Below are 25407 nucleotides of genomic sequence, written 5' to 3' on the forward strand. Positions count from 1 at the left end.
TCCACATATCTATTCAAGAGACACCATCATAGGACCTAATCACATCAGCCATACCATCAGGGGCTTGTTCACCTGCACATGTACCAATGTGATATTATGCCATCATGTGCCAGCAATGCCCCTCTGCCATGTACATTGGCCAAACCGGACAGTCTCTATGCAAAAGAATAAATGGACACAAATCAGACGTCAAGAATTATAACATTCAAAAACCAGTTGGAGAACACTTCAGTCTCCCTGGACACTCAATTATAGACCTAAAAGTCACAATTCCTCAACAACAACAAAAAACTTCAAAAAGGGACTCCAACGAGAAACTACAGAACTGGAATTAATTTGCGAACTGGACACCATTAAATTAGGCTTGAATGAAGACTGGGAGTGGATGGGTCATTACACAAACTAAAGACTATTTCCCCATACTAAATTTTTCTCCCCTACTGTTACTCACACCTTCTTGTCAACTGTTTGAAATGGGCCATCCTGATTATCACTACAAAAGCTTTTTTTCTCCTGCTGAAATCCCATCTTAACTGATTGTCTCGTTAGAGTTGGTATGGCAACTCCCATCTTTTCGCGCGCGCGTGTGTATAAAAACACACTGTATTTTCCACTCCATGCATCTGATGAAGTGGGTTTTTACCCACGAAAGCTTATGCCCAAATAAATGTGTTAGTTACTAAGGTGCCACAAGTATTCCTCGTTCTTTTTCCTGATACAGACTAACACAGCTGCTACTCTGAAACTGTCAATAAATAAGACCCAACATTTTGAAAAAGCCATCTTTAAAATAAGACTTTGAAAAATGCTGTTATTTACAAACACTAGTGCAAAAGGACCAAGCTATTTGCTAAACATGTCTATGTGTCTGCACGTGTCCTTTTACTTCAATGTAAACTCAACCTGGAGTTTCCACGTAATATCTGTAACTAAGAGAGAGAATTTGTCTTTCCCTCAGAGGAAAAACTGGAGAATTGGCCAGTGACACATTAACTGCTGATTTAGTCTGATGCTACAAAAATTTTGCAAGATGCCTTGGACATTACACTAAAACTGGAGGTTTATTAGATTTTAATATAATGGACTGGGTGAACAGCCATTTTCCTCACTGTCTCCAGCCACACTGTACCTTAAAAGGTACCCTAAATGTTTGTGCTGTCCCCACCCCCGCAGTCTCCTCCAGTGAGTCAGGGATTGCACTGTGCACACACTGCAATCAAGGCATTTGTAATTCTGAAACCTGACAAATTACACATAGATGGGATTTAGAAAACTCCAGACCACCATGAGGACAAACGTGTACACAGTTCTGTGGGGAGACCGCCAAAGAGAGGCCCTGTGTTTGATAGATCTGGAACCTATCACAACTTTTGATGTCCTCACAACCTCACTCAATTAACCCTGGACATCATCAGCTTCTTGCTCTTGTATAGGAAAAGATGATTTAGAGAAATCAGTTCATCGAAGGACGTAGCTGTTGCAAGTCTGCCTTTATCCAGTCACTGGGCTGTTTTAAGGTTGGGATGGGAACAGCTGTTTCAGACAGAGGCTGCTGTTTCACAGAGAAGAAGGGAAAAGAGGGGTCAGAAGAGCTCCAATAGAAGAGAAGGTAGTTTGGGTTTTCTGATCCCCAAATTCTTGCTTTGATTACTGGAACTGTTCACAATCTTAAGTTAGACAGTTGTACAATATTTCTCTCAGATTACGTTTCAAAAAATAAAGGACAGTAAACTCCTCTGGATGCAAACTCCTAGTTTTAATTTAATTAGTTTCTTTTCTAAAATTAAGCAAAAAATTGGATACATTTTCATACACTACAAAGGTGATGCAGCAGGCAGGAGTCACTCTGATCACATTGGGGATGATTCCTTTGTAAAATCCATGAACTCCTTCTTTCCTTTGGGGGGGGAAAAAAAGGGCATTTTAAAGCACATTTTAATGAAAAAAATCACCGAGACAAACAAACGTGGAAGCCCACGATATCTCTCCCCGCCCCAATATACAGTCTTACACCTCTTCCGTGTCTTCAAATTCTAGCCTTTGCACCTGTGCAACCCCACTGACTACAAAGAGTTTGTAAAGATTAAGTAAGTTCAGGTCTACACTATAGGTCTATAGCAGTATAACTACGTCACTCAGGGGTTCGAAAAATCCACCCTCTGTCAAGGTTTTTTCCCCACTTTGAACTTTACATTACAAGAAGTGGGGACCTGCATGAACACTTCTAAGCTTAATTACTAGCTTAAATCTGGTACGCTGCCACCAGCCAGAATTTAATGTCTGGCACACTTTCTGTTCCCCCAAAACCTTCCTGGGGAACCCAGACCCAAACCCTTGGCTCTTAAAACAAGGAGAAATTAACCATCCCCCTCCTTTTCCCCCCAGACTTTCCCCTCCCTGGGTTGCCTTCAGGGGCTTCACACTGATCCAAACTCCTTGGATCTTAAAACAAGGAGGAATTAATCATCCCCCATTTTTCCCCCCACCAATCCCTGGTGAGTTCAGACTCAATCCCTTGGATTTTAAAACAAGGAAAAATCAATCAGGTTCTTAAAAAGAAAGCTTTTAATTAAAGAAAGAAAAAAAATTATCTGTAAAATCAGGATGGAAAATGCTTTACAGGGTACTCAGATTCATATAGACTAGAGGGACACCCCCCCAGGCTTAGATTCAAAGTTACAGCAAACAGTGGTAAAAATCCTTCCAGCAAAAAGACACATTACAAGTTAAGAAAACAAACATAAGACTAATCCGCCTTGCCTGGCTATTACTTACAATTTTGAAACATGAAAGACTGATTCAGAAAGATTGGGAAAGCCTGGAATCATGTCCCGTCTCTCTCAGTCCCGAGAGCGAACAACAAACCAAACAAAAAGCACAAACAAAGACTTCCCTCCACCAAGATTTGAAAGTATCTTGTCCCCCTATTGTTCCTCTGGTCAGGTGTCAGCCAGGTTTACTGAGCTTCTTAACCCTTTACAGGTAAAAGAGACATTAACCCTTAACCATCTGTTTATGACACCCTCTGTGTAGAAACCGCTATGTCAATGGGAGACCTTCTCCCATCAACATAGGTACCGCCTCTCAGGGAGGTGGATTAACTACACTGAGGGGAGAAGCTCTCCCAATAGCGTGTTAGCGTCTTCACTAAAGTGGTGCAATGGCACACCAGTGCAGCTGTGCTGATGTAGTGCTGTACGGGAAGACAAGGCATAAGTAAATAACTGTTGAGTAGGTGATGCACTAGGAGGAACAGAATCCAATTCACACTTGGCCCTGCAGAACTGATACAGCTAACAGAAAAAAACAGTAATAAAAATGTGTCACTGAAGTCAGCAGCCACAACACTGACTATACACCGGGAGCAGATCTGTTGGTTAAGGTGATGTCATTTTCAGAATTGCATTTTTACTTCTCTATGCCTACCTCCATGTCCTGCGAATAACATCAATCATTCCAGAGTACCTATTGTGTTGATCCTGAAGACGAGCTCGCACTACTTGATATGGGTATGTTGCTGACACAGCAAATATCTTGGATAGTGCTGCCATGGTAATGTATTCTAAAGCAGTCTAAAATTATAAGAAAAAGTTACCAATGTTAGTTTAAGTTAAATTACAGACAACTAAATAAAATGCTGGGAACTATCAAACTGCTTTTTAAAGCACGAATAGAGCAGTAACTCTAGATTTTTTTTTCTGTAAGAAGGCTATACAAGTTCCAACAAGTGCTGATGTTTATTACACATTAATACTAGCATTAGAGGTACTTATTTTGGTGTAAAAACTGATTATACTGATGTTCTCATTTATAGTGCAAGTTCAATAGCATACTTAAGTAATATCCTAAAAAGTATATTATAAATTACTTTTTTGGTATAGTTATTATTTATTTGTTTATATTTGTGGAACTACAAACATTCTCCCAAAAGTTAATTTAAAAATGAAACAAAAACAAACAAGATTTGCCAAGTTCTCAAATTAAAAGTGGATTTCCCCAACATGTAAAAACAGTGTTAATTGGCTGGTGATGAGGTAATTTGTACTAAAAATTGAAAGTGAAAAGAACAATGAGTACTTTATTTATTTTTTCCTGAGTGATCTGCCAAAAGTTAATATAACATTAATAGCTAATAAAATTGGTAGTTTGTGGCAATTGCACAACAGTACAATCTCATCTGATCTGTGTTCTAGACATTTCTAGACAGTTCTGGTTTCCAAATACTCACAAACTATAAAAGATAAATGTTTCCACTTAAGTCAACTTACCAATTTTGTATCCAGTAGTCTGTTTCTATGTTTATTGTATCTCAATTTCAGCTCTTCATATGCCATGAACTGAAGTGCTCCATGTGAAGTTCCAAACAGACCAGGCACAAATCCCTAAAACATTTTTTAAAAAAACAGGTTAATCTGTAACCCTTGAAAGCTAGACAACCTGGTTGCATCTTCTTATTCCAACACACGCTCTGCACTCCCCTCCCAAGACACACAACTCAGACATTTATATTGTTGTAAAACCTAAAGACTACAACCAGGTTCGGTCCTGTTGTGCTACACACCGTACAAACACATCTATCTAAATGTCAGCCCCTGCCACAAAGAGTTTACAGCAGTAACCCCATCTCCTTGCCATAAGGGGGTGAAACTTATCTGGGCCAGCCAGGGTCAAAGATTGCTTCCCAGAAGTGTTGCTGCTCTGTTGTCAGGCAAGCCTCTCAAGCAGAGAGGAGGCTGGAGGGAGGGAACTAAACCAGCAGCCCCAGATGTCCTGACAGAGAGGACTTTGATTGGTTCTCTACCCCAGGGATCAGGGAGAGAGAAAATGGTTCTGTATTCCTCTGGGGTGACAGTTTAGATTGCCTCATCCACCTTGTCTATATCTTCTATTGCACCAATCTGTGCTGGGGGGAGAGAGAAGCTTTCCAGCTATACAGAGTTCTTCTAAATAAAATTAAATTAAAAATATTACCTCATCCACCTTGTGTCTCTAATATCCTGGAACCAGCATGGCTAAAACCACTGCAAACCACTGAGAAACACACAAGGAGGAGGTAGCTCCTCCTTTGAGGTGACAGAGGAAAGGGTCGAGAGAGATGGTGGCAAAGAGCACCAGAGAGGAAGGGAGCATCCAGTTCCCCTCACAGATTGACCTTTTTTCAATTTTCCCAATCCTCAGTAGGGAAACTCCATCAAACTGGGTTCCCACAGGGCCTGCCATGACACTGGGAGGGCAGTGACTGCTTGATGGGACAGTTCAGCTGGCTGCCACAGCTAACAGCCTGATCACTAACAGTTACCTCAGCCAGGAGGAAAAGTGAAAACCTCGTATCTAAGATTGTTACCCCAGAGAAGGATTCAGATCAGCCGTTGGAGCTGCAAAATTATTTCCAAGATTCAGATTGCTCTGTGGATCATTGGACCCATCAGACAAGACACTAGGCCACAGTGCCTGCAATGTCTACAAGTGTACCACTGACAGGTACCTGGATGTGGGACTGACACGTTAGAGTGGTGGTTCTCAAACTTTTGTACTGGTGATCCCTTTCACATAGCAAGCCTCTGAGTGCGAACCCCGCCCTTATAAATTAAAAACACTTTTTAATATATTTAACACCATTATAAATGCTGGAGGCAAAGTGGGGTTTGGGGTGGAGGCTGATAGCTTGCGACCCTCCATGTAATAATCTTGTGACCCCAAGGGGTCCTGACCCCCAGTTTGAGAACCCCTGTGCTAGAGGACTGACATAACAACTAAGAGTCAGAGAGACTTTGGGGGTGGTTGTGTTAAGTGACCAAGAGAAATAAAAACAGGTTTATGGCATCCTCTACAGATGGCTGCGTATATATTTTAAAAATCTATTCATGTTCATATATATTTATTTAGCATATCTTGTTCTTGACTTTTTTTGTGTTTATAATTTCTACTGTTTATATAAAGCTTTTTGGAGCTGTTTGGTAATTTGAGAATTATGTATTTATTTATGAATGGAGTATGACATCCCGTTAGGGTGGATTACCCATTTTTCCCCAGGAAGCACCGCCAATGGAGTAGCAGTTTAAATAATCCAGATCTCCAGTGCAGGGAGTCATGAGTTCAAACACGGAGACCCACAATGGCAGAATGATCCTGGACCTCAAGAGGTCAAGCACACCCCACCCCTCCTGAGGGTGCACCCTCTGAGGTGCTTGGGGGGTGCAGAGCAGGGAGAAGTCATGTCTTTTAAACTATGCTACAAGTGGACAAGACAAATAATTGGCCAGGGGAAACAAGGTCACAAATCCAACAGAATGGGTTCAGGTTCTTAGCCTATCAGATTGCGTTCTTGTGAATACATCACAGAATCGCTGGCCATTTAAGGGAAGCTGGGCCCAGCAATTCTGCAAGTTTTATCAGTAGTGATTTTATATTTATTTGCTGCTGATGAAAACGCTGAATAGCGTTGGGCCTACCACCAATCCCTGTGGAACCCCACTAGAAACACCCCTATATTCAACAATTCCTTATGCATTACTTTTTGAGATCCATCAGTTATCCACTTCTTAATCCATTTAATGTGAATTCTATAGAGACTATATAATGCTAAATTTTTTTTATGAGAATGTTGTGTGGTACTACGTATATCTACGCAGTTACCTTTATCAACCAAACTTGTAATTTCAAAGATGAAGAATATCAGGCTTGACAAGACCTATTTTCCCTAAAACACATTGACTAGCATTAATTATAGTCCCATCTTTGACTACTTTATCAGCTAAATCCAATATCATCTTTTCCATATTCTGCCAGATATTGATGTCAGGCTAACCAGTCTATCATTACCCAGGTTATCCTATTTGCTCTTTTTTGAATATTGGCACAATATTAGCACTCTTCCAGCCCTCTGGAATTCCCTGATATTCAAGGTTTACTGAAAAAAGAACATCAGTGGGCCAGACTTCCTTAGCCAATTCTCTTAGAACTCTTACTTCAACTGGCCTGGATAACTTGCACTCAAACATATTTACCGCTAGCAGATGTTAACATCCTTCTCTGTTACTAATGGACTGGAAAGTATTAGCACTGTCATGTGATATGAGATCATCCTGCTTCTTTCCAAATACATAACAGAAATAATTTATTGAACACTTCTTCCTTTTCTCCATCATCATTAACAATTATACTATTTCAAGAGTCTATACCATTGCTAGGATTTTGTTCCTAATATAATGAAAAATGTCGTCTTATTGTCCTTAGCCCTGCCAACCATGGATTTTTTCCTTGTATTCTTTGGAATCAATGAATTACAAATTATGAAGTGCAGAAAATTGATACAGGAAGCTATCTATTTCCTCCTTTTCCATTTGTTACATTTTGCTTTTTTATTTGTAATTGCTGCTGTCACCTCACCACTGAACGAGGATGAACTTGAAGGATGCAGGTTTGGAGGCACCAAGGCCACAGGAGACTGCAGTAGCCAAGGCATGAGATTTAAAAAAACCTCTGCTATAGTCTCTTTCAAGATATGTTTACATATCCTCTTGACAAAAGGATTTATTGTTAATCAGCAGCTTTAATCTAAGAAAAAACAACCAAAATGGGCTAAAAAGCTGACATGCTAACTCAAGTGATTTTATCATGAGTTTCACAATATTTGCTGTTTTTCTTAAAACTCCAGCACCTGGGGTCTTGTGATTATATGAGAATCTGTTTTTATTTTTTAATTTTTTAGCCCTAATGGTCATGGAGAAAAACTAGAGAACATAAACCTTGAAATCTCAAAGTCAAATAAAGAGAACTAAAAAATTAGTATAATTTTAAATCTCATTATTTTTAAGCCAATCTCATGATATTTTGGGGGCCTAAATCATGATTTGGCATGCTCAGGCCTGGGATTACTGTGCTGGCTCTTTTAAGACCCGGCAAGACCAGCCTACGGTTTACTGGGCCTCACCCTTTCAAACAAGGGAATTCTGGCAGACGAAGTCTCCAGGAGGCAATGATGGGCAGGGCATATTATGTGACGGCTAGGCTATACACAGAGAGCTGTTCTTGCATCAGTTTGGCAGAGCCTCTCTTTCTGGTCTCTTCACCAAAGAAACAACCTAGTGGATGGACTAGAGAAACAGGCAGGTGAACAGAACAGAACTCTAAAGTCAGGTATCTGAAGGAAAAGGCCTGAGGCAATACAGTAAGGGTGCAGGCTTGAGACCTGGCACTGGTCACTTCCGTTTATTTTGGGACAGCAAGCAGGGTTGAATGAAGCCTCCTTTACCCCGCATCAACAGAATGACTACTTACTGGGCCTGGGGAGGATCAAGAAAAAAACTGCTTAGTTCAGGGAAGGCAAGTTATTGAGGAACCCTGTATCAACAGGGCAAATGAACTACCAATCACAGGCAGGGCTGAAAATTGTGGATGTGAGGTCATCTGCACAACAGGCTAAAGAGAAAGCTGTTTCAGGGAGTGCAAAAGAAACTGTTCAGTTCAGGGAGGGCAACCCGACGTCAGTGGGCTATGAAAGAGATGCATTTTGCTTTTGGGATAACTAGAGTCCAGATGGGAGAACTCTTTACTGTGGTTTGGCTGGAGGGCTAGACTCCAAGCCACTCATCCACCATTCATAAAGCTTCAAACATGGCACACAGAGGGGGAAGAAGCAGGGAAAGTCATTCTGTGCTTTAATTTCTTTAAAAAAAGGCCTGAAGTACTCTATACTAGAATATAACAGGCTCAGACAGCCCTAATCTCAAGCAAAAGTTGCTTGATGTGGATAGTTATGTGGGTAACCTTCTTTAGAAAACAGCTATTATAGACTCTTCCAAAGGAAGAGCCTAGCTTGGATCCCTATGCTTGCAGGTAAGGTTAGCACTAGAGAGAAGCATCCAGGGCCAAAACACATGGAAAATCTGAAAAGTACACCAATGGAACAGAATTTAAGAAGTCCTAACAGATGCAAGAAATTAGAATGGATCTACATGGAACAGAACAAACATTTATCGAGGCACATCAAAGAATCCCAGCAACTTCAGTTTAAGGAGTAAGTGAAATATTTTGTTTCAGAGTTATCAGAACTTGGCATTCATTGGTACCTGCTAGAACAATCTCAGAGTACTGGGATCAGGTTTCCCTCAGCAAATAAGGGAGATGAACATTCAGTAACCTACCCACAGTTGCTAAGAGCCAGCAAGCCTGTTCCTCCACATTAGTTGGATTAAAAGAACCAGAGTTCTTCAGGTCTCCAAGGTACTGATGACTGTCCTAATGTCATGGCTTGAAGGAAGGGAGGGAGGCAAAATGAAGTTCAAATCAAGCTATTATTTTGTTTCCCTAAATAAATTCTCACATGGAAAGAATAAAAGAGCCACATTTTCAATTGTGTAGCCTAGTTGTTGTAGTCAAATTTAAAATCCTACAAAATGTGTGGATCCAGAGCTGAAGACAACACATTACAGGCCTAAATGCCTGGAAATGGGATGTGAGAGGTGACTGAAGTATTGTCCACAGTAATGGAGGGAAGATTAATAACTTTGTTTCAGTCATACTGCATTTAAGATGATGGTTGGACATTCATGAGTTGTCAGAAAGACAGGCAGAGACACGAAACTGGATGAAGGAACAGTTTGATCAATATCAGTCTCAATCTGCCCTAGAAATTATGCCCTGTTGCTGCTACCTCTCTCCTCCAATGATTAGAAGAGAATACTACAGAGGAAAAATTCACGATTATTCAACAAAAGCAGTTCTTGATTCAACTTTTCTATTTTAGCCATAGTATTCCTCTCACCGGAGTTTCTGCCCACAATGTTTTTGTCCATGTACCTCATAGTCTCCCCACTTCCAGTTCCACTACTGCTTATCCTTCTGCAACCTTTACTTACCATTATAAGCCTTTTTTGTTGCAATTCTCTGGTGTGGTAGAAATAGGCTTATGAGACGATGAAAGGTAGCTTTTATAGTAACCTAACAACTTCCCAATTCCACAAGAGCCATAGTGCTATTACACCCATGATAAATTCCAGAATTCTTATCCATTCTGTCAAATTATATTACCTTGTATAAGCCACGTATACCCTCCAGCTTGTATATCTTTATAAGAGCATCAAACATTCCTTTGTACTGGCGCTTTGAAGAATCAATGCCAGCATCATACTGTAACACAAGCCGCGTCTTTGTTACCCATATTGGATTTGTGATACAGAGGGTCATGACTCCTAAGAACAGATGGAAGTTAGGGTAATATTATGAATGCCACGCTGAAAGTTTGTACCATTTTGTTCAATTCAGTACAACAAACACCCATCCTACAAGAATACTAAACAAGAAAAATGTAGGCATTCCACCTCTTCTCCTGTTAACTTTGAGAGCCAAATCCTACTGCAACAGTTCTGCTGAACAGAGGATGGGAGGGGAAACTTGTATAATTTGGGGAGTCTGTGCAGAAGTGCATGCTGCAGACCACAGGGCTCCCTGTGTATCCTCATCCACTAGCCCCAATGTAATCTCCTCCTTTACTCCGCCATGGTCCAAATGGTGGAATCTGGACATAAGAAGCTAGTTTTATATGTGCTTTAATAATCTCAATTTAGCCTTATGGTATACAAAATTTCAAAATTAAACAAAGGGTGCACAGAAATAAATTGTCCATGTAATGAACCACCTAACTCTGTCAGAATGATTAACCCAGGGGTAGGCAACCTATGGCACGCATGCCAAAGGCAGCATGTGAGCTGATTTTCAGTGGCACTCACATTGCCTGGCTCCTGACCACCAGTCCGGGGGGCGTTACATTTTAATTTAATTTTAAATGAAGCTTCTTAAATATTTAAAAAACCTTATTTACTTTACATACAACAATAGTTTAGTTATATATTATAGACTTATAGAAAGAGACTTTCTAAAAATGTAAAAATGTATAACTGGCACATGAAACCTTAAATTAGAATGAATAAATGAAGACTCGGCACTCCACTTCTGAAAGGTTGCCGACCCCTGCATTAACCTGATGTAGCTTTACAGATTACTGTAAATTAATGACAAACTAATGATACAACTTAATGTGTAGTATTGCAACAAGAACTCCTCCAAAGCGCCAAGATTATTATCTATATCAGAGAAATGTATACAAGAACACAAAAACATTAGAAATGATTTAGATTAAAAATTGCAGAGATCAGATATTTGTATTTTGTAGGTAAGCTATTTTGAGCATTGGACTGGACCTGTAGTGTTGATCAGATCCATTTAATATTTCTGGAATTCAGATCCATTTAATTCTTTAAGTATTAAATGTATCTGTATTCAAGATCTGATTGACACTACAGGTCCAATCCAATTCTCATTAAAGCCAATCAAGTTATTGCACTGACTTCAATGGGTGCTTAATTGGGTCCTATATCTGCTTTTGTATATCTTCTAAGTACTCAAAATTAACATTAATACATTATATTACAAGGATGTGTTTAATAAATTCTGGCCTTTTATTGCACAGCTGCATATAGGTTTTGCACTAGAATTTGTATAAAATATTAAGGAAAGAGGGCTATGCAGCCATAAAACATTTTAGTGATTGCTATTTGTGAATAAAAATGTAAGACACAGCTGTCCAACCAAACATTATTAAATTATTTATTACTTTGTAAGTGAATGCAGCTGGACTGAAACACTTGCACTTGCCATCTGGAAGAAAAAGCAACATTGACAGACAAAAGGCAAAAACAGCATATGGACAGGCTGAAGGTAAACACTAATCTCATTAGCATTTTCCTCACCGGCCTCAGCAGCTGACACTAGGTGCTCCGTTGCACCAAGACTTTCTAGCTTTCTCTCCTCCTTATAGGCTTTGATGGCATTATAGCTGGAAGAGGTAAACCATGTTTAGATAGAAGAAATACAGATCATTTAGGAAAAGGTTTCTAAAGATTATATATTACTTTATGCACCATTGCCCTTAGAGAGCACACACAGTCAGAGATTAACCTGTCTCAGTCAGATGCAATACAAGCTGCTGAATTGCAGCTCAAGGCTATTGAAATATCTTTTACAACAGTACCCTTTAAAGTGCCAGAATATTCCTAGACAACAACAATGGGACAGCACTCTGTAACTTTGATCAGAACTGAAAAATTAGTCTGTGTGAGATGTTTATAAGACAAAAGATTTCTTCTTCATAAACCCTAGGTGGTAGGTATTTATTTTCTAGCACTACATTATCTCAGTCTTTATCTGCTGGATTGACCTTATGCCCTCTGGCCTGCATTCTGGATTTTGAATGAACTCTCACTGGGAGTTGAGCAAGTGGAAGTCAGAAGAGAATAAGCTCTAGATAATAGAGCTCTAGAATAGTTTTGCACAAATAACTGTCCTCTACTTTGTTTGAATCAACAGGAAATCAGTTTTCCATTTTATAGTTAATGAACAAATTTAAGACACTTTACATTGAAGGAAAGGCCCCAAAGAGCAAAAAACCATCAGCTCACAAAAAATTCTGAGAAGCTGACTTGCACACATTGATTTCTTTATGCATATCTTAAATGCTTTCAGCTTCAGCAGACTAAATAATTTAAAGTGCCTATTTAATTCCTAATATCTGTCCAAGTTTAGGTTCTTATTTTTTATTTGGCATAAATTATTTCAGGTTCTAGAAGAAAAGATTCATGATACTTAACAATAAGAACTGCCATATTGGGTCAGACCATGGTCCATCTTTCCCAGTATCCTGTCCCCAATGGTGGCCTGTACCAGGCTTCAGGGGGAAAAGTACAGAATAGGGCAATTAAAGAGTGATCCACTCTATCCTGTTCTCTACACTTGGTTTCTGATGGTCACAGGTTAAGGGTCACCCTGAGCATGGGGTTTCATCCCTGACCATCTTGGTTAATAGTCATTGATGGACCTATTCTCCACAAACCAATCCAGTTCTTTTTTGAACTCAGTTATGCTTCTGGCCATCAAAACCTCCCATGTGCAATTAATCTGTGGAATGTATTGCCATTGTGTGAAAAGTACTTCCTCATTTGTATTAAACCTATTGTTTATCAGTTTCATAGGGTGATCCCTGGTTTTGGATAGTGTGAAAAGTTTTCATTTTTCTATTCACTTTCTCCACACCATTCATGATTTTATAGACCTCTCTCATATCCCTCCTTAGAAGTCTCCTTTCCAAGCTGAACGCCCCAGTCTGTTTAGTTTCTCCTCATATGGAAGCCATTCCATACTCTTGATTATCTTTGTTGTTCTTCTCTGAACCTTTTCCAGTTCCACTATATACTTTTTGAGAAGGGACAAACAGAACTGGACACAGTATCCCAGGTGTGGGTACATCATGGATTTATAAAGTGGTATTATATCTTCTGCCTTATTTTCTATCCCCTTCCTAATAGTTCTTAACATACTGAGAGACTTTCAGATTGCTGCTGCGCATGGAGTGGAAGTTTTCAGAGAACTATCTATGGTTATGCCAAGATCTTACTTAATTTGCCATTTTGTTACCCAGTTTTGTGAGAGTCCTCTGTAACTCCTCAAAGTCTGCTTTAGACTGAACTATCTTGAATAATTTTGTATCAGCAGCAAACTTTGCCACTTCACAGTTCACTCCTGTAGCGGGGTGGTTGCCCCGCTCCTGCCTGAAAGGGCTTAGAACAGCCCAGGAGAGGGCTGTTATTGGGGAAGCAGCCACAGCTGGGACCATGCCCCAAACAGAACACAGATGGCCCTTATAAAAGGGCTGTGAGCCAGGTGCTCTGAGATGCTATTTCTCTGCCGTTAGAGGGAGAAGGGCCTGGCTGCTGGAGAGCGTACCTGGGTACCTATGGTGGAGCAGGGCTGAGGGAAGGCAAGAGGAGCTGGGGAGCTCCTGCCTGGAAGCCCCCCAGGCTACAGCCTAGTGCAAGGCCAAAAGGGGTTGCAGAGAGGGCAGCCCACAGGTAGGCAGAGGCAGTAGGCCCAAACCCTCCTTGCCAGTGATGACAGGCAATCAGACTGCAGTCTTCCCCAGTGAGTGGTGGCTAGATGGGGACTGGCAGTAGCCAAGACTTATGCAAGATGGAGGGGTGGGGATTCCCTGGGGAGGGAAGACCCACCAAGACTGTGGGGGTACTGCAAGGGGCAAAACCCCAGTGGAAAGGGGCACTGGGGTCTAGAAGGAACAGGGGGCCCTAGCAAGGCAAGACAGGGGCCTGCAGAGGGCATTCCAAGGCTATGAAAGAGCTAATTCCTAGGATGACAGCAGGAGGTGCCCCCATTACAACTCCCTTTTCCAGATCATTAATGAATGTGTTGAACGGCACATATACCAGTAGAGATTCTTGGGGAACTTGCTGTTCACCATTTCTCACTGAAGTAAGACAAACTACAAGTGAAGTTATTTAATATTTCTGCAGCATCATAATAATAAAACCTAGTTCTTATATAGTACTTTCCATCACATCTCAGAAGTCTTTTACAAGGGACGTCAATATCATTACCCTCCCCATTTTACAGATGGGGAAACTGAGGCACATCAAGGCAATAATTTGCCCAAGATCACCCACCCAGCAGGCCAATGGCAGAGCCATGAATAGAATCCCGATCTCCTGAATCCCAGTCAGAGTGAATAAAAATCAATAATTAAAAAAATGAAAAAGCTGATTTAGACTAATTTTTAAAAAATTCAATTTTAAAATTTGCAATTATAACCACAAAATGCAAATAAACATAACATTAAAAAATAAGTAGTACATGTTAAAGGAGTTCAGGAGACCTGTCAATTTCTCAAAGAGACAATATTAAAGGCACAACAACCTATCCTGATGCCAAGGAAAGCTAAAAATAATATCAGGAGGCCAGTTTGTCTCCATCTGGAGCTCTTTAATGACCTGAAAATCAAAAGGAAATCTGACAAAACACAGAAACATGAAAAAATTGCAAAGAATGAGTACGAAAGAATAGTGCAAGCATGTAAGGACAAAAATCAGAAAGGCTAATTACACCTAGCAAGGGACATAAAAGGCAGTAAGAAGAGGCTCCATAAATATATTAGAAGCAAGAAAAAGGAGAGCTTATAACAGTTGACACTGAGAAGGCTGAGCTCTTTAATGCTTATTTTGCTCCAGTCTTCACTAAAAAGGTTAATTGTGACCAGACACAGAAGCTGTTCTAGACTTGATTTTAACAAATAGGGAAGAACTCGCTGAGAATTTGAAAGTAGAAGGAAGCTTGGGCGAAAGTGATCATGAAATCATAGAGTTTGCAATTCTAAGGAAGAGTAGAAGAGAGTACAGCAAAATAGAGACAATGGATTTCAGGAAGGTGGATTTTGGTAAGCTCAGAGAACTGATAGGTAAGATCCCATGGGAATCAAGACTGAGGGGAAAAACAACTGAGGAGAGTTGGCAGTTTTTCAAAGGGACACTATTAAGGGCCTAAAAGCAAGCTAGTCTGATGGGTAGGAAAGATAGAAAATATGGCAAAAGACCAGCTTGGCTTAACCACGAGATCTTGCATGATCTACAAAATAAAAAGGAGTCATATAAAAAATGGAAACTAGGTCAGATTACAAAGGATTGAATATAGACAAATAACACAGGAATGTAGGGGCAAGATTAGAAGGGCAAAGGCACAAAATGAGCTCAAACTAACTACGGGAATAAAGGGAAACAAGAAGACTTTTTATCAATACATTAGAAGCAAGAGGAAGACCAAGAACAGGATAGGCCCACTGTTCAGTGAGGAGGGAGAAACAGTAACAGGAAACTTGGAAATGGCAGAGATGCTTAATGACTTATTTGTTTCGGTCTTCACTGAGAAGTCTGAAGGAATGTCTAACATAGTGAATGCTTATGGGAAGGGGGTAGGTTTAGAAGATAAAATAAAAAAAGAGCAAGTTAAAAATCATTTAGAAAAGTTAGATGCCTGTAAGTCACCAGGGCCTGATGAAATGCATCCTAGGATACTCAAGAAGTTAATAGAGGAGGTATCTGAGCCTCTAGCTATTATCTTTGGAAAGTCATGGGAGACGGGAGAGATTCCAGAAGACTGGAAAAGGGCAAATATAGTGCCCATCTATAAAAAGGGAAATAAAAACAACCCAGGAAACTACAGACCAGTTAGTTTAATTTCTCTGCCAGGGAAGATAATGGAGCAAGTAATTAGAGAAATCATCTGCAAACATTTGCAAGGTGGTAAGGTGATAGGGAATAACCAGCATGGATTTGTAAAGAACAAATTGTGTCAAACCAATCTGATAGCTTTCTTTGATAGGATAATGAGCCTTGTGGATAAGGGAGAAGCTGTGGATGTGGTATACCTAGACTTTAGTAAGGCATTTGATACAGTCTCGCATGATATCCTTATTGATAAACTAGGCAAATATAATTTAGATGGGGCTACTATAAGGTGGGTGCATAACTGGCTGATAACCGTACTCAGAGAGTAGTTATTAATGGCTCCCAATCCTGCTGGAAAGGTATAACAAGTGGGGTTCCACAGGGGTCTGTTTTGGGACCGGCTCTGTTCAATATCTTCATCAACGACTTAGATGTTGGCATAGAAAGTACGCTTATTAAGTTTGCAGACGATACCAAACTGGGAGGGATTGCAACTGCTTTGGAGGACAGGATCAAAATTCAAAATGATCTGGACAAATTGGAGAAATGGTCTGAGGTAAACCGGATGAAGTTCAATAAAGACAAATGCAAAGTGCTCCACTTAGGAAGGAACAATCAGTTTCACACATACAGAATGGGAAGAGACTGTCTAGGAAGGAGTATGGCAGAAAGAGATCTAGGAGTCATAGTGGACCACAAGCTAAACATGAGTCAACAGTGTGATACTGTTGCAAAAAAAGCAAATGTGATTCTGGGATGCATTAACAGGTGTGTTGTAAACAAGACATGAGAAGTCATTCTTCTGCTCTACTCTGCGCTTGTTAGGCCTCAACTGGAGTATTGTGTCCAGTTCTGGGCACTGCATTTCAAGAAAGATGTGGAGAAATTGGAGAGGGTCCAGAGAAAAGCAACAAGAATGATTAAAGGTCTTGAGAACATGACCTATGAAGGAAGGCTGAAAGAATTGGGTTTATTTAGTTTGGAAAAGAAGACTGAGAGGGGACATGGTAGCAGATTTCAGGTATCTAAAAGGGTGTCATCAGGAGGAAGGAGAAAACTTGTGCACCTTAGCCTCTAATGATAGAACAAGAAGCAATGGGCTTAAACTGCAGCAAAGGAGATTTAGGTTGGACATTAGGAAAAAGTTCCTGTCAGGGTAGTTAAACACTGGAATAAATTGCCTAGGGAGGTTTTGGAATCTTCATCTCTGGAGATATTTAAGAGTAGGTTAGATAAATGTTTATCAGGGATGGTCTAGACAGTATTTGGTCCTGCCATGAGGGCAGGGGACTGGACTCGATGACCTCTCGAGGTCCCTTCCAGTCCTAGAGTCTATGAATCTATGAACAGGGGAAGGCACACAGGCCAGAAAAGAATAAGTTTAATCCGTTCAGATTGGCAGGACCTGATGAAATCCATCCTAGAGTATTTAAGGAACCAGTTGAAGCAATCTCAGAACCGTTAATGAATATCTTCAAAGACTTATTGAGACAGATGAGATCCCAATGGACTAGAAAAGGGCAAACATAGTACCTACCTTTAAAAAGGAATCAAAGAGGACCCAATGAATTATAGATCAGTGACCCCAACTCTGATACCTAGAAAGATACTGGAACAAAATTATTAAACTATCAATTTGTAAGCACCTAGAGGATAATTGGGTAATACGCTACAGCCAACATAGATTTGTCAGGAACAAATCATGCCAAACCAACCTAATTTCCTTCTTTGACAGTTATTGGCCTACTGGTTGGGGACAACTATAGAGGTGATATACCTCATTTTAATAAGGCTTCTGACACAGTCTCCACATGACATTCTTATAAGCAAACTAGGGAAATATAGTCTAGATGAAATTTAATATAAGGTGAGTGCACAACTGGTTGAAAGACTGTACTCAAAAAGTAGTTACCAATGGCTCACTGTCAAACCAGGGGAATGTATCTAGCTGGGCCCTGCAGCAGTCTGTCCTGGGTCCGGAACGCCTCAACATTTTCACTGATGATGATTTGGATAATGGAACAGAGAAAATGCTTGTAAAATCCACAGATAACACCAAGCTGAGAAGGGCAGCAAGAACTATGGAGGACAGGATTAAAATTCAAAATGACCATGACAAACTGGGAAATTTTTATGACAACAACAAGATGAAAGTCAGTAAAGGCAAGTGCAAAGTACTATACTTTGAAGGAAAAATCAAATGGAAATAACTGACTAGGCAGCAGTACTGCTGAAAAGGCACTCTAGGGCATAGTGGATCACAAATTGAATATGAGCCAGCAATGTGATGCAGTTGTGAAAAAGATTAATATTATTCTGAGGTGTATTAATAGGAATGTGGTACATAGAAGGTAATTGTTCAGCTCTACTCAGCACTGGTGAGGCCTCAGCTGGAGTACTGTGCCCAGTTGTGTGCACCAGGCATCAAGACAACATGGACAAGTTGGAGAGTGGAGAGCAACAAAATGATAAAAGGTTTAGAAAACCTGACCTATGAGGAAGGTTTTAAAAAACTGACTACATTTAGCCCTGAGACAAGAGGGGAAGAAGGGAGGGCACATGATACAGTAACAGTCTTAAAATAATGTTAAGCACCATTATAAAGAGGACAGTGATCAATTGTTGTCCTACCGTCAGTGGATATGGAGAAGTAGTAATCAGCTTAAGCTATAGCAAGGGAGATTTAGGTTAGATGTTACAAATTAAGAAAAGCTTTCTACCTTTAAGGAAATTAAATATTAGAATAGGTTACTAAGGGAATTTATGGAATCCCTGTCATGGAAAGATTTTAAGAACACATTAGACAAACAACTATTAGGTATACTCTAGGTATACTTGTTCCTGCCTCAGTGTGGAGGGACGGACTACATGATTTTCAGGACCGTTCTACACCTATACTGCTATGTTTTCTATGTTTGCTGACAAAGTTTTAAAGAAAGTCGAACCAATGATCTGGTCAAAGTCAATAGCTAAGCACCTGGAGCCAGAGTTTGCTGAAGTGATAAACCAGCTATTGACAGCAGTACCCTCTTCTGCAGGTGTAGAGACTATATTTTTCATTTTGGTCTATTCAAATAGTTCAATGACTAGTTCAGTCAAAGTTAAGAATCTGATTGGAAGCTGGAAAAACAAAAAAACAGGAAAACTTGTTTCCCCTCTTCTAATCCATGAATAAAAATGGGGTGTGAGGATGAGATCTACTAGTTCTAAGATCTTGAAGGACATGGTGACCAGAAATAATTGTGTCAATTCACTAACTACAGACAGTATTTCCTTAATAAAGCTATAAGTTTTAAATACAAAACATGTTTTGATAATCTTTTCCTTATGTATCCAGTACATTTAAGCTAGCTTTATTTAACTAATAAAAACTACTTTAAAATGCTGGTTTTGTGTACTTTTACTTGAATTTCAATTTCCATTCAAATACTTAGAAAAGATGCAAATAAAAATTAATCTAATAAATAAAATGCATCATTCACAATTTTCTAATAAAAACATAAGAAACCGAAGACACTGAATGTGTTTTACACTAAATAATTGCTTAAGTGTACAGAAATAGTGCATTCTCCTGAGTAGCAAAAACTACCACATTGCATGTCAAGGTTTATCTAGCTGTAAATCAACATTTTTGAATAGTTATACCAACCAATGAGAATGAACTTTCTTTAGGAAAATAAAGAAAGTACAAAAGCAAGACAACATTAAAAATAATGAAATTAAATCTGAGTCTCCTGCTTGCTAAAATAAATAATGAATACAGTTGGTTAAAGGATGACTAAAACTGATTTAAATCAATCCACTCTGGTTCCAATCCACTACTTTATTCACTAGGTCACGCTACCCTCCTAGGCATGCACTATATTTTACAAAAGTTACAGGTCCCTGTCCTAAACTGCTTACAGTCTAAATAAGACTTAAAATAGCAAGTGATGACAAAGGGAAATGTTTATATTTATGCACCCACACCACCTCCCCAAAAATCAAAGTGCAACCTACATTCAAGGATCACTTTGCATAGAATAGTAATATTCTACAGATCCACTTACAAGAAAAAGTAGAGTCCCCAGGAGGCACCTGCACCCCAAATATTTGGAGTTACCCCTTTGTACAGGCCATGTAGTCCTTCATGTTTCCAGACAGTGGTCAAACAGTGTAGAATCCCATTGTATTTTGGTCTCAATTCCAACCCGTCACTTACTATTTAAAAAAAAAAAAAAAAAAGATTACATTGAAAAAAAACCCATCATTCCATAAAGAGTGAAAGCGAGCTGTATAAAAGCTATAAAATAAATAACTTTTTCTCTAGGCTGAGCAGGGAAATGTGCAATATTAAAGAAAGTTGTAGTGAAACAGCTGGCATAGCTATTTATACTAGAACCTCAAGAGTTACAAAAAGTTCATGAATGGTGGTTTTGTTTGTAACTCTGAAATGTTCATAACGGTGAACAAAACATTATGGTTGTTCTTTCAAAGGTTTACAACTGAACATTGTATGCAGAAGAAAAATGCTGCTTTTAACCACCTGAATTTAAATGAAACAAGCACAGAAACAGTTTCCTTACCTTGTCAAACCTTTTTTTAAACTTTCCCTTTATATTTTTAGCACATTACATTTAATAAACTACTGCACTGTATTTACTCCCGGCCCTCGCCTCCCGTCTCTGCTGCTGCCTGATTGCATATCTCGGGTTCCAAATGAAGAGTGTGGCTGACTGATCAGTTTGTAACTCTGGTGTTTGTAACTCTGAGGTTCTACTGTAGCTGTATTCCAAAGGTGTATGTGAGTTAGCCCACGTCCAGACTAACCCGCGGCATCGGCGGGTTAAAATCGATTGCTCGGGGATCGATATATCGCGTCTAGTCTGGACGCGATGTATCGATCCCCGAGCGCACTTACATCGATTCCGGAACTCCATCAACCCGAACGGAGTTCCGGAATCGACACGGAGAGCCGCGGACATCGATGCCACGCCGTCCAGACGGGTGAGTACCTCGATTTTAGAAATTCGACTTCAGCTACGTTATTCCCGTAGCTGAAGTTGCGTATCTAAAATCGATTTTAATACCTAGTCTGGACATGGCCTTAGAGTTAGGAGAACTTTACAATAGATTGATGCAGTTGTCCTGCAGACCGCCTATGGTCAACAGGATGGAAGTGCCTCTCACTTAGAAGGTAACTCTGTTGCAGCATACCATAGATGCGTAGCATCCTTGACTTGAAGCATTTTGTCAGTTTTATAGGGGATGGAGTTTGTCTTCTTTTCTTAATGGTCCTAAGAGTTTTATGCTACATCTAACCTATAATCTGAGATTTTTGTGGTCCTCTACGAATAGTACTCCCCGCCCCCAGAAGATTTTGGTTCACTGGAATTTTTATTATGACTTTAGCAAGAATCCCCCATTTAAAATGCATCATCCATGTTTGAAGTATGATTTTCAACAAGTCATGAGCTAGTGAATTCAAAATCAGTCTTTACCAGATCAAAGGCTATTTCCATGCTAAATTCTAATTTTTTCTCTGTCACTCCTCACTAGCTGGGCTGCATTGAATTTTTTTTTTTTAATTGGAAAAGTGTATCCTTGGCCCTTTTTTATTCAACAGCTGAACTGTTTTTGCCCAAACTTTCAAAGACATTCACCTTAAGAAAAGATGGAAGTATGGAGAGTTTTAGCCTGATAGATTTCAGATGGAACAGAAATGTGTGTGTAGCCTTGACTATAGCCACTATAGCAGTTGCTACTGCTCTTACTATAATATAAGACGGTAAAATTGATGGCTACAGTATTTGCAATACCAGGAATTTACCTAGAAAGTAGGAACCACAGGTGGGGTTCAGGGTGACCTAAACTTCAAACTAAAGCAAAAACTTTCCCAAGACTGTGTCACAACTAGGAAATCAGCTCACAGTTTTGCAACCAGAGTGGCTTCCTGCCCTGCTTATGCAGAGGAACTATGCCCCCATCAGAAATGATAGTTTGGTAACTAAAACACAGACAGCATTTTCTGTTTATTACATCCATCCTCTGACTTGCCTCATGTACATAATATGTTCTGACAAAGACCAAGTTTGAAAAAATAAATGACTCAGCAGGACCTCAAAACAACAGGGATGTCATAGCCTGGAACATACATTAGGGGGTCCATGAAGTTGTTGTTTACTCTGTGATGGTGCAGGAAGCAGGGCAGATTTGACCTGGGAATGTTGCAGGAGAGTTACAATGCGGATGAGGAACTTCCCTTGAAGGAAGCTACCTGAGCTGTAACCTGAGCCAGGAGGAGGGTTGGGAGAATGACCGAAGGAGAGGAGAAGCTGGGGGGAGGGGAGAGAGAGCTGCTGGAGGAGTTTTTGTTTTCAGTCTTGGGACGGGTGGTGCAATGCAGGGAAATCCAAGCTGGGGTCTAAACTCCCAGAACCCTCCCCAGAAGGACTTGATTGACAGGTTCTGGTTGTACCTACACACTCCACTTGGGACTGTGTTCCTGTCATCTAATAAACCTTCTGTTTTACTGGCTGGCTGAGAGTCATGGTGAATCTCAGGAACAGAGGTGCAGGGCCCTGACTTCCCCACACTCTGTGACATACCCATATAGTCTTAATCTCAGATTATCAATTTAATTTCACTTTAAACATCTTCTTAACCATCCTAATTAAACCTACTTAGATCTTTGGGGTGTAGGAGCTCCTACCCTAAACCTGTTTTTAAACTTTAACTTTAAATAACAGTTTTTTTTAATCACTATCCTAATTTCTCAGTCCCTAATTCCACTTCCTGGTTGAAGGCAGAGGCTGGAGACTCTTCTGGGTTCAACCCTGGCTCACTGGTATGAGCGTTGGCCTGCTAAACCCAGGGTTGTGAGCTCAATGCTTGAGGGGGCCATTTAGGGATCTGGAGGAAAAAGGAAGAAAAAAAAACTCTGTCAGGGACAGTATTTGGTCCTGCTAGTGAAGGCAGGGGACTGGACTGGATTCAATGATCTTTCAAGGTCTCTTCCAGCTCTATGAGATAGCTATATCTCCATATATTATTATTTTTATTAGGTAAATGAAAACTGTCACCTCCATTCCATCTACATTGTTTCAGTGAGAATCCATCTTGGTTGGGTGGACACATATTTGGCATCAGAGTTCCAATAAATAATTCAAAGGGACAGCTCAAAACCCATGGGTTGACTGGTGATGTTGTGGGGCTTAAACCCACCACCTGTGGCCACAAGCAGCAGCAATCACATGGAACACTGGAATTTTCATCATTGGATGAGGCCTTGGTTCAGAAAAAAACCTGAGACATCAGCATGCTCCCTCCACCTATTATTTCTGGGAATCAGAAAAGAGCGTGTGAAGGGGCCATTCCGGTGAGGGAAGGAGTCCAAGTCTCAGTGGTCTGGGATACAGACTTTTGTCCAGTCATACAATAAAGCTCTTGAGAAACAGACAGCATCCAAGGCTTGGGAAATCACAAATACAATCTAAAATGGAATGGTCAAAGCTCAAGAACAAAGATGGAATGCAAAACTTACAGGGGTCTATGGCAGTTAGGAATAACAGCTGGGCTGAGGGATAGAGAAGTTTAGCTAGCTATCACTGCCAAACTAAGGCAAAAATGTGATATTAGATGTCAGGGAAAGTAAGACTTAGAAGGGTGGAAGGAGACAAGATTTAGAGAAAGAGACACTCTCCTGTTAAAAAAAATATCTTGTGTTACTAGACCTTTAAGACTACTGAAACTAGTTTATTATTCACCACCTATGCTATCTAGTGCTAATGTATCAATGAAATTTTCATAATAAAAATAAATCTAGTAAATTTTGCTTCTACTTAGTCAGTTGCATTTTCCAGTGTCCATATGCTAGGCACAATGCTCTCTCTGTAACTGTAAGAAAAAGAGAGTTTAAATCCACACCAAAAAATACAATTCCACTTGAATCTTTAGATGATACAGAAAACATATTTTGTAAAACTCTTCAAAAATTCACATTTAATTTTGGAGCCTAATTTATCCACAAATCCATTTAAAATAAATGTAAAGAAATGGAGCAGTTATTTAACCTATATATAAACTGCTGTGATAAAATAGAGGCTTCAGAAGAACAACTCATCAGCCACACCAACAATAGCTCATCTAGAAGAGGATGGCATCCTTCCCCGCAGAAAAACTGCAATTCCAACTTCATTCTCTGCCGACCAGCACCACAGCCTATAACAATGGGGCTAAATTAAATATTCTTTTGCCTCTACTATTTAATTTATTGGCTCTAAAGACAGTAAAACTGCCCAGCTATGTACCACGGGGAAGTGAATGTAATGCATATGAATTTAATATTGGATATCACATCCAAACAAGATAGCCAAATACTTGTTATAATGATGTATTAAGGTTAAGTGTATTTTGATGGGTGCTTAGACCTAGTCAGTGTAAGAAGATTGCAGTGGTTCTTAAACTTTTGTACTGGTGAACCCTTTCACACAGCAAGCCTCTGAGCAACCCCCTATATAAATTTAAAACACTTTTTAATATATTTAATACCATTTTAAATACGGGAGGCAAAGCAAGGTTTGGGGCTGGGGTTAACAACTCGGGATCCCCCATGTAATAACGTTGTGACCTCCTAGGAGTCCCGACCCCCAAAGAATCCCTGAGTTAAAGTTTAGTGTCACTTGTTCGTGCTGGATCATGCTTCTAGTAGAGTCTCAAGCTCAGGTTTTGCTGTAATTGCACCCCTCTCCCCGTCCCTTCAACCTTGTCTTCAGATGTGGCTGGTTTCCGACACCCGCAGGCGCTGGTGAAGGAGAGCGGACACGCACTACGCCCCTTTGCAGCTAGCTGAAACACTCCAGCCGCATAGCAAATCTGTGCTCTGAAGTGAAGGTGGGAAGCGGCAGAGCGGAAACCAGGCTGCGCTACAAATTATGCCTCAGTTTCCCCAGGGGGAGTGGCTCCAGCAGGCGTGGGGGCCCCGTCTGCAGGGAACGGAGGGAGCAGGGGGCCCGCCTCACCTGCGAAGCGGATCTTCACCAGGTCCAGCGGATGCAGCACCAGGGTGGAGAAGACACCGCCGCTCAGACCCGCCACGAGGTTCTCGTACCGCACGTGTCTGAACAGAGGCCGCAAGGGCGGGGCCGGCGGGGACTCCACCGCGCACACCGGCTCCCGCGCGCCCGGAGCCGCACTCATCAGCACTCGGCCACCGGCCCGCGACAGAGACACGGGGCGTGGGCGGGCGAGCCCGCGGCGCCGGCCGAGCACCCTGGCTGGTGCGTGGAGCCGGGCCACGCACGTGGGCAGAGGTAAGACACGAAGACCTTTGCCTCCGCGGCTACGTAGGGTTTGGGGAGCGTGT

At 40.6% G+C, this 25407-nt stretch overlaps 1 protein-coding gene across 1 annotated transcript; it reads right to left on the minus strand.

Annotated features, from left to right (window-relative positions):
* Positions 1–1737: 1737 nt before the first annotated feature.
* On the minus strand, positions 1738–25385 carry SLC25A32 (solute carrier family 25 member 32). The gene is made up of 7 exons (XM_030553642.1): positions 25064–25385; positions 20114–20264; positions 11751–11836; positions 10033–10193; positions 4269–4382; positions 3427–3572; positions 1738–1897 (listed from the first exon to the last, which is right to left on the minus strand). Exons 1-7 carry the CDS (start codon positions 25239–25241, stop codon positions 1762–1764), a joined length of 972 nt encoding a protein of 323 aa, XP_030409502.1. The 5' UTR covers positions 25242–25385; the 3' UTR covers positions 1738–1761.
* Positions 25386–25407: the final 22 nt, after the last annotated feature.

Source organism: Gopherus evgoodei, chromosome 2 (genome assembly GCF_007399415.2).
Source record: "Gopherus evgoodei ecotype Sinaloan lineage chromosome 2, rGopEvg1_v1.p, whole genome shotgun sequence".
In the NCBI taxonomy this organism is placed as follows: Eukaryota; Metazoa; Chordata; order Testudines; family Testudinidae; genus Gopherus; species Gopherus evgoodei.

Excerpts from the sequence above, each read along its gene's own strand:
- SLC25A32 (XM_030553642.1), bottom strand. The coding sequence starts at position 25,241 with ATGAGTGCGGCTCCGGGCGCGCGGGAGCCGGTGTGCGCGGTGGAGTCC. Across the intron at positions 4,383-10,032 it reads GTATACGTGGCTTATACAAG|GGATTTGTGCCTGGTCTGTT; the intron begins GTAATATAATTT and ends AAAATGTTTTAG. Across the intron at positions 1,898-3,426 it reads GTTATTCGCAGGACATGGAG|GAAAGAAGGAGTTCATGGAT; the intron begins GTAGGCATAGAG and ends CCCCCCCCAAAG.